The 9658-nt window shown below is 32.2% G+C and overlaps 2 protein-coding genes across 2 annotated transcripts; one reads left to right on the forward strand and one right to left on the reverse strand.

Moving 5' to 3' along the window:
• Window positions 1-209: 209 nt before the first annotated feature.
• On the forward strand, window positions 210-1443 carry LOC120127267. The gene is made up of 2 exons (XM_039145214.1): window positions 210-1055; window positions 1131-1443. The coding sequence occupies exons 1-2, from the start codon at window positions 299-301 to the stop codon at window positions 1208-1210; spliced, it is 837 nt and encodes a 278-aa protein (XP_039001145.1). The 5' UTR covers window positions 210-298; the 3' UTR covers window positions 1211-1443.
• A 2070-nt stretch (window positions 1444-3513) lies between these two features.
• On the reverse strand, window positions 3514-6450 carry LOC120127258 (pectin acetylesterase 6-like). The gene is made up of 11 exons (XM_039145210.1): window positions 6082-6450; window positions 5907-5989; window positions 5612-5815; window positions 5307-5393; window positions 5095-5219; window positions 4935-4995; window positions 4628-4681; window positions 4439-4516; window positions 4157-4262; window positions 3893-4038; window positions 3514-3767 (listed from the first exon to the last, which is right to left on the reverse strand). The coding sequence occupies exons 1-11, from the start codon at window positions 6278-6280 to the stop codon at window positions 3660-3662; spliced, it is 1251 nt and encodes a 416-aa protein (XP_039001141.1). The 5' UTR covers window positions 6281-6450; the 3' UTR covers window positions 3514-3659.
• Window positions 6451-9658: the final 3208 nt, after the last annotated feature.

Below are 9658 nucleotides of genomic sequence, written 5' to 3' on the forward strand. Positions count from 1 at the left end.
ACTGTCCTCTTCAGCTGATCCTCTACGTTATTTGTGTAAGTGTTGCCGCGTGGAGATAATCATTTTCAATTATTAATTGTTTTTGCCAAAATATAAATCGAAAGAAAAAAAATAAAGCGGTGGAGTGAGTAAATGAGAAAAGATGGCGAGATTTTGCAAGTATAAATAAATTGTGAAGCAGAGAGCTTTCATTTTACCTCTGTATCTTATCATGAAATAAAAACAACAATTGATTAACAAAACTCTAAACGCCACCAAAAGAAGAAAAAGAACACTTGTTTACTCTCTTTCGTTGAAAATGGCATCAGATGAAAATATGACGGTTGTTTCTTTTATGCAAGACGATGAGTACGATGAAATTGATGTTGGGTTTCATCCACATAACTTGTCCAGGCTTTCTATGTGTACTAGTTCCATGTACACTAATGATGGTAATGATGACGATGATCACTTGGGGATGTCTATGTCCATGTCGAGATTGTCTATCGAAAGCTTTGACGCGGATGTGGACGAAAAGTTCTCCGGGAAGAAGTTTCTGGAGATATCGTCGGATTCCGACCAAGAACCTAGCTGTAATTCGCTTCCCGCAACGCCGCCTCGTCCGAGGAGCAGGACCGGGATGTTGATGGTTGTCAAAGATTACGCCAGTGACCACGGACCTCAAAAGGGGAGTATCGGGAGGCCGAGAGGGCGGAGCAAGAGTTCGAGGAAGAGGAGGGTTATAAGGGAAAGAGGGGCGGAGGTGAGTGGTGGGACTAAAAGCGAGAGCAAGAAGAAAGAGGGGGATATAATGGCGGGGTATAGCAATTGCAGTGGGAGTTTCAGTGGGGAAAGTGAAGGGGGTGGTGTTATGGTGATTACGCGGCCGAAAGGTGGGAACAGGTCGTTGTGTATGGACTTGGGAGAAGTGAAAGCGTGTCGTGATCTGGGGTTCGAGCTGGAACACGAGCGTATGTTGGAGATGCCGGGTCGTATTTCGTTGTCGGGTTCAACTTTCGATAATACTAGTAGTGGTGGCAATTCCCCCATTGCTAACTGGCGTATCTCTAGCCCTGGTTAGTAAAAAATATTGCCTAAGTTTTGATTTGCATTTTTTGAGTTCATCTGACGGGGGATTGTTGGCTGCGTAGGTGATGACCCTAGAGATGTTAAGGCTCGGCTCAAAGTGTGGGCACAAGCAGTGGCAATTGCATCCACATCCAGGCATTGAAGCACTGGAGCCTACTCCCAAATTTCATTTATTTTGGTATTCTTCTTCGCTTTGCATCCTAAAAAAATTTCACAGGATTCGACCTACTCTGTTGGTGGCCGTACCATAAGAGCATAATTCCGAATTATATTTTTTAGGAATAATATTAGATCATCCTTTTTCAATTATTTGTGTGTATGTCTTTGGGGTTGTAAATAAAAGGGTAGTCCGTAGTAGAATATGGAGATAGATTGTAGGATCTGCTTTATTGTTTATAATACCAAATATATATATATATATATCGAGTGATATAAGATTCAATGATTTTATTTGGTATTGAGAAAGAAAATTATATTGTAAATCTCACAGATAAAACGATAGCATCAAGAGAACTTGTATAGATTTTAACCAACTATTCTAAAGGTTTCGTTATGGTTCGATTTATTTAACTCAACTACAAAATAATTAAGAGTCTTAAACATAAAAAATCAATTAAACCTCTTAATTTTTATTATCTAAATGTTTAAAACTTGATCTAGTAATTCTTTAATTAACATTGACAGTTAAACATAATAGTTTTTTAATCAAATAGTAAAACATATCACATAATTTTTTTTTAAATAATTTTTAAATAATTTAAAAATATCACATGATATAATCTCATGTATCAAGAATATGTCAAAAATTATAAAAACTTAAATTATTAAAATTACCCATTTATTTAATTCCTCCGTTCGATCGTTCGATAGAATATAAATTATTTATTTTTTAAAAAATTTGGATTCAAGCACCCTCAAGTCAAGTGGAAAAGTTTGCCTAATTTAGGGTTTAAACATCCTGGCTACGAATTTTCACACTTAATATGTCATGAACTCAAGAAAAAGGTAGAACTAAACTAGATTGATGTTCCGAACAAAACAGGGGGACAAATCCATGGTGGTTGTGGCCAACGCCAAGAAACATCTCTTTCAACCTTCATTTTCTTGCAACGAAAATCCAGGGCATCAACAATGGCAACAGGAGGATACTGGAAAAATGAATTGGCTACAAAAACAAGTGCTTTGCATGAATGATGTGAAATGTCATTAAGCTAGAGATACATCATATCCTTCAGGATGTGGGCACCGTGGGTCAAACTGAAACACAATGGTTCATTCGGAACCACAGAAACATGTATCCCAAATACAAAGGACGCATCGTTTTTGCTAACTCAAGTGAGCATACAACAAAGGTTCAATGGCGGAACACGAGGGATTTTTTTATATATATATATTAATTAAAGTATTTTAATACTTTTGCTAATATAAATTATTTATTAAAATATCATATTAACAAAAATAAAATTTTCCTTAAAATTTATGTGTTCACATAAAAATCAAAAAGAAAAACAAATCAAAATACATCAATAATAATATTATTAAGAATCGTGTCTAAATTTTTATTTTTAGAGATAAACTTTTAAAGATCTACGTAATAAATATCTATTTATTTGAAATAAAATCATAAATATAAATTAAACAGAAAAATATTTTTTTTAAATTTTCTTCAACTGAAATAAAATTAAAAATTCAATACTTAATAACTTGATTTAAGTACTCAATTCAAAGAAGATGCACAACTCAAAGAAGAAGAATTACCAAACAGAGAAAAACATAAAAAAATTATATCTCAAAATAAAAAATATAAAGGAAAACGATTTTTCACTGATTTAAAAAAAATATTTTTAATGAATGATATTTAATTGGTTTTTAAATTTTAAATAGCACGTACAATTTTTTTGGCAATCAAATTTAATAATTTATTATAAACGTTTTTTAGGATCAAACTTAATAATTTAATAGGGTAAACCACATATTTAGTACCTAAATAATTACTTTTGTTCTATTTTATTACTAAAATTTTGTTTATTTTCAAAATTATACATAACGTTCAATTTGAGTTTTGATTTGGTACCCAACCGTTAAAAAAATTATCAGAATTGTTAATGTGGCATTTTTTAAAAAACACACACAAAATGATGTATAATTGTCTTATGATGACACATTTATATCACTATTAAGTTTATAACGGCGAGATGTCAAATTGAATCTTAAACTAAATGATAGGTATGATTTAAAAAAAATAAAGTTTGGGGTATCAAAACAGAAAAACTTAAAATTTAAGTATTAAACTTGTAATTTACCCTAGTTTAATATATATATATATATATTATTTCTTTTAATATTTTATGACGGGGCCATGACCCCACTAGCCCCTCTTACCTTTCGCTGCAAAGGTCCATGGAAATGTTCTTTGCTTATATATATAAAAAAAAGATATTGCTGATCATATTAATCCGCAGACACCGGAAATCCCAAAGCTTCACTTTATTAAACAATAACTTATGAATGTTACAATTTCCCCAATTTGAAATCATGGAAAAGAATAAATATGGAAGCAATAGAGGCCTCTACAGTAATTAAGTTGTCACTCACTTGAGGACAAGATCATGACAAGTCTTGTCGCAGGGATACGGGCAGTCAATAGCTTTCACGGGTTTTCGGTCAAAGAACCAATCTGCAACCGACACTGCAACTGCCTGCAAGGATAACATAATCGAAAGCAAGTAGTAAAGTGCTACATGAGGGTTAGTTCCCCCATGAGATTCAGACGATGGACATTGTTTAACACATTGAACAGCAGTTGAATATAGATGGGACGTACCTTGTTTCCAACACGAGGAGAATCATTCTCATACCATGTAGGCTGCATCTCTGATTGGCAGTGAGCGAAACAAGAATTTATAAACAAACCGTTTCGATTGGACTGTGAGAACACTTCTACAGCATTAAGCATTTGGTTCCTAAAGTCTGTTCCAATTCCAATGTGAGGAAGAAAAAGAGGAGTAAAAGGCCATTCATTATACTAGCAACTTGTCACTACAAAATCGAAACAAAACAATAACTAGACACAAACTCAGAAAATTACCTTGAAAATACTTGATCTGTGATGCGTTGCAATGACGGCGATCTACTTTGCAGTCATGCCACAAACCATGGGGATCAGCAATTGATGGAATTAAACTCTGATCGACCTGAAAAATAGAAACCAGATATCTCAGCCAAGTTATTCAGCATTCAAGGGGTCATCTATCAAGACAACGTTTATAAACATAGTAGCATCCGGTTCAAAAATTTGCAGTCAAAGATAAGCAAATGTGGAACAGGACCCAAGAAAAATAATCTAACAAAGTACAAATAGGAAGAATACCTGCCAAGCATCATAGGCTGCATTGAGAAGAAACATTGGGGTTTTGATATTCGAAACCAAGTTATGAGGGAAAAAGCACTGCAAATGAAATATGGAGTTATGGGCATTCTAACGAGTTACAACTTAAAAACTACTCTCTCAAACGTAAATAACTACATGAATGACAACGAAGAAAGTAGAGATGTTTACCGAAGTTGGATCCTTTTGACTGGTACAACTACTCGGTAGATTCTTTTGCACACCCTATCATTTCATGGAAGTTTTATTTTAGTGAGCAGATATAAGATTAAAGACTTGATAAAAATATTGGTTGATTACTCATAACAGCACAAGCTTTTCTTTCTTCATGGTCTTGAAAACATTTGGACCAAGTAATATGAATATATGTCTAATGAATCTCAAATCAAGAGAACTGAACTAACAAGAACAGAAGCTTATGTTCAAGTTATTGAAGTTTTGAGCAAGACGAAACCTATAAGAGGTGCGAAAGGCGTACCTGTAAGGTAACCACACCTTCATACATTTCCCTTAAGGTACGGCCACCAGCCACATTTGTTCTGCGAAAGAAATAAAAAAAAAATTAACTAAGACTATATTTTAGTAATCAAAGAGAAATTACTACAATAAAAAATATGGTAATGTAGATAGTTCATTACGCATCAAGGAAAAGGCCTGCATCACTTAGACATTTCACTTCGGTAGTTCCTGGAAACAAAGCCTTAAATTCATCACAATGAAAAATGGAAGCTAGACCCCCAGCTGAACATCCAGAAAGAAGTGCCTGAGACCACAGCAAATATGAAAAAAATATATATTAGTAGTCCAAAAACAAATTGGAATTTTGAAAGTAACTTGCTAGATGCAAAACCTGATTAGCATTTCGCATTCCCTTGGACATTAATTCTTCCATTGTAGCTGACCAGATCCTTTGTCCTCTAAAATAAAGTTGATTGGCCTGAAAGTAAAATCACCGAGCACCATGAGTACTTAACTAGTGTTCCATTGAAGATGTCCTAAAGAAGAAGAAAACAATCTGTTCTAAAACAGGAGGATATGGCTATGGCAAATCAAACTAGGCCATGCTTATGATCCATCAGACCCAGCCTCGAATCTTCGGCGACAAAGTATTCAGGGAAATGCAGCAAAGGGTAAATCGTAATCTTGCTAACTAACCTCATCATAGCCTTCTCCAGCAAAAGAAGCCCCATCACAGTAACGCACCCTTACTCTATTCCAGTTGTAAAAACCAGGATTTTCTTCAGGTTTATTGCTCAAGATTCCAGTGAAATTTAATTGCTTCTCCATAAATTTCGATGAACCACGTCGAGTAGTTTTGCGGAAGACACAAGTCCGAATGTTATTACACCATCCACCACCCTGAAACCACAAACATCAATCCAAAAAAGTGAAAAATCAATCAATAGAAAGACTGAAAAGGATGAAAAATCAAATATTTTTTAAACCAGACCTCCAAGTGGATAACCCAGTTGTTTGCACCTGATCCGAACCCGCGATGCATATGATAACCAGGAGGTGTCCCATCCAAACAAACTGTGACACAACATATTAAAAGATCAAACACCTCATTTGCAATCAAAGAAATTCAATAATTAAATGATATGATATATCTTTTTTTAACTTACCAGCTCCTTTAGAAACAGCTCCTGGAATGAGAGTGAGGGGAACCATGAGAGAGTTGGCTCCAGAGGACACTGCTTCTTCATCCAAGTACGAAAGGAAACTCTCCTCAGCTATCGGTTCTTCAAAACCATATTCAGATCGGCTCAAACCAATCAAAGACACACACCATAAACTCAAAACCCATAACAAATACCACTTCATTGTTCCTTTTCCCCCCCTGTTCTGCCTCTCTCCCTCTTTACTCTTGGTAAAGCTAGAAGTCCTAATAAAGGAGTCCTGGAGTTTCACAATATCTAATCAAGTACCGACTTTGAAAAATACCCTGAGTGCAATTACGGGAAACAGATCAGCAGTAGTTAAAAGTATTAACATTATAATAATGACAAAAATCTAATCCGATCTTCTATGGTTGAGCCTCATTCACCGCTTATTTGGTCAGGCACATTTGTATACTTTCCTTTTCGTTTTGGGATTTTCCACCGTTATCCCTTTCTTTGGCAATAGAACAGCGCCCAGACTCAATTCACCCAATGTGCCTTTCTTTATCATTATCCTCCCCAACAACCACTGTTTTCTTTGAGTCACCCCTTGTTTTCTGCCTTTTTATTCTGATAGATGAGAATTTACTCTTCCAATGTGCAACAGCCCACTGCACCTATCTATCTCAAAATAATGAGATTAAGTGTTTAAATAATAGCAAGAAGCATAAACTAAACGACCTTAGTGATTAAGAGATTCTTGTTATTTCTTGAGATCTCGAATTTAAATACTGATAAATATTTACTAGTACCTCAAATTTATCAAAAACAAGTATTTAAATAAGAGAATTTAACATTAAGGTGCCGTTTGGTTCGTTGGAATCCCTTGGAATTAGGGTGAATTGGAATCTAATTCCACCACTTTTTAATGTTTGGTTCAAATTTTCAAAGAGAAATTGGAATTCAATTCTATAAAGGGAGGGAAAGTAAATTCCATCTATAACATGATATAATTGAAATCCTTTGGAGGAGAGAATGTGAAATTTGACTATATTACCCTCATCAATCTTTTAGTATTCGGGTCGGATTTTTTTTAAAACAAAATTTGGGATCGGTTCGGGGTTTTTTTTAAAATAGGGTTCAGGTAGGGTCGAGTTTTTTTAAATGTGATATTCGGGTCGAGATTGGGTTTAGGGTGAAAAATACCTGACCCGACCCGAAAAAAATATATAATTTTACCTTATATATTTAAGAATAATTACAATAATACACCTCTATACATATTTTTTTTCAATTAAGTCATTGTTTTATTGAATAAAAATAATTTGTTATTATTTCGGGTCGTGTCGGGTTTCTAATTCATATATTCGGGTCGGGTCGGGTAGGGTGAAACTTTATTTTGGTCGGGTCGGGTCTCGGGTGGAGATTCCCTTGTTTTCAGGTCGGGTCGAGTGGACCAAAAACTCGACCCAACCCGACCCATGACCATCCCTAATTGGGATGATTTTAACTTATGATGTTTATTAGTATGATTTTTATAATTTATTAAAATGAATAATCAATTAATAAAATGAAAATTTAACATTTTTTTTAAATTTTTATAATATATTGCTACATGTAATTTATAAAACAAACTAAAATTAAGCAAAAAAATAAGAAGGGTAATTCTGTCATCTTACATTATTGAAATCAAATTCATCTTACATGTCTGCGAACCAAACAGAATATGTAATTGGATTCCAATTCAATTTCCTGCCAACCAAACAGGTTTCAGATTCAGATTCCAAATCCTTCGATTATGTATTTTTTTTATGTATGTACGTGTTGTGAATTAAGATATTTAAAATGATTTTAGATTAAAATTAAATAGTAGGATTATTTTAATGATATTTGAAGGATTATTTTAATGAAATTTGAAGGATTATTTTAATGAAATTTGAATCTTGATCATTTAATTTTTAAAAGTAAATGTTTGGTGTACGATTTAGATTTTTGTACATATTTTGCAGATTCAAATATTTTTCCAATAGTACTATTTATTTCAAATTTAATTTAGATCATAATAATTTGATAATTTATGAATAAAGAGTGAATTTAAATTTATATGTAATTTTAATTATTATTATAATTTATGAATAAAAAGTGAATTTAAATTTATATGTAATTTTAAAAAATTTAGAATGACTTAATGTTGTTATTCATACTCAAAATTCTATTATATTAAACAAATAGTAGAATAAGATGAAGACCATATAGTTTGTACTCTATTTTACTTCAGTATGTTTAAATATATAAATATAATCTAAACTATAATTATTTTATTAATATTCTGATTCGAATCTAAAATGTTAATAGAAAAAAAAACTCACACAATAAGAGTATAAATTTGAAATTTAATCCACTTTTAAATATACTTTTTATCAGATCTAAGTCAATATTTAACATCCATATACCTTTGGGTTTGAAATTGGTTTTTTGCATTTGGGACCATATGTGAATATTTTTAGTCCGACACATTTCTCGTGTCTTGTGATTTATAGTTAATACTACAAATAATTTATGAAATATATTATAATCATTGCGATTGACGCACCGCTCGATCCACACATTGTTTTCACCGGTGTAATCTCAGAAAATCCGCCGCACAGCTCGGCGGCCCCAAGCCTAGCCTTTTGATTTTTTTTTTATCTGTTTGCGTCAAGCTTGCACCATAAGACTTGCCAAAAATATACCTCAACGTTACAGTATTATTTTTTAAGAAAGGTACTTAACCACGAATAATATCATTAAATTAATCAATAATTAATTGATCTACCGGGTATGATATTAATCTCTTAAATAATATTAAGGGTTTAAGTTTTGATGTATAACCCGAGTAATACTACTCAAACCATAAATAGATGATAAAATATATTTTTCTAAAATACTTCACCGACACACAATTTTTGGTAATACGCGAGTTTATCTTGAATTTTAAGGGTAATTAAATATATATATATGCATTATAGAAGTTATTCCTAAAATACTTAGTGTAGATTAATCTATCAATAAATTAAAATATTATATTTGTGTGTTTTATTATTTTTTTAGGAAAAACGATGATAATGATTAAAATCAGTAAAATGAAATTAATTATTTTGTAGAGAATGTAATAAATCAATTGATTAAGCAATTGATTGAAAGCTTATTTAATAAAAAGTGTTAGATAAATCTTATGAAGTGATCGTACAATTGGTATCGTTTTTAAAATCATTATCATAATATAATTATGATTTATGATGGAAGTATGAAAGGTGGGCTAAAATAAAACTTTATACCATAATTTTATTGAATCATACCCCCCCCCAAAAAAAAGAACTAGACAATTCTTACACAAACATTAATTAGATTCAATTGAATTTTTACCTTAAATATTATTTTAATCCCACCATTCTATCTGTTTTATTATTAATTTAATTTCACTTTTAACACGAAGGATCAATAAATAGTTTCAATTATTTTATATCAAAATGGACATTTAAACCTGATCTGATTATTATGTTTATAAAGAGATTTAATTAAAATAATATTTGAATCTATTAATTAAACTAAATTATTTAAT

Source organism: Hibiscus syriacus, unplaced genomic scaffold (genome assembly GCF_006381635.1).
Source record: "Hibiscus syriacus cultivar Baekdansim isolate YM2019G1 unplaced genomic scaffold, ASM638163v2 tig00110467_pilon, whole genome shotgun sequence".
Classification (NCBI taxonomy): domain Eukaryota; kingdom Viridiplantae; phylum Streptophyta; class Magnoliopsida; order Malvales; family Malvaceae; genus Hibiscus; species Hibiscus syriacus.

Excerpts from the sequence above, each read along its gene's own strand:
- LOC120127258 (XM_039145210.1), bottom strand. The coding sequence starts at position 6,280 with ATGAAGTGGTATTTGTTATGGGTTTTGAGTTTATGGTGTGTGTCTTTG. Across the intron at positions 5,816-5,906 it reads ACTGGGTTATCCACTTGGAG|GGTGGTGGATGGTGTAATAA; the intron begins GTCTGGTTTAAA and ends TTGTGGTTTCAG. Across the intron at positions 4,996-5,094 it reads GCAGGCCTTTTCCTTGATGC|AACAAATGTGGCTGGTGGCC; the intron begins GTAATGAACTAT and ends TTTCTTTCGCAG.
- LOC120127267 (XM_039145214.1), top strand. The coding sequence starts at position 299 with ATGGCATCAGATGAAAATATGACGGTTGTTTCTTTTATGCAAGACGAT. Across the intron at positions 1,056-1,130 it reads CTGGCGTATCTCTAGCCCTG|GTGATGACCCTAGAGATGTT; the intron begins GTTAGTAAAAAA and ends TTGGCTGCGTAG.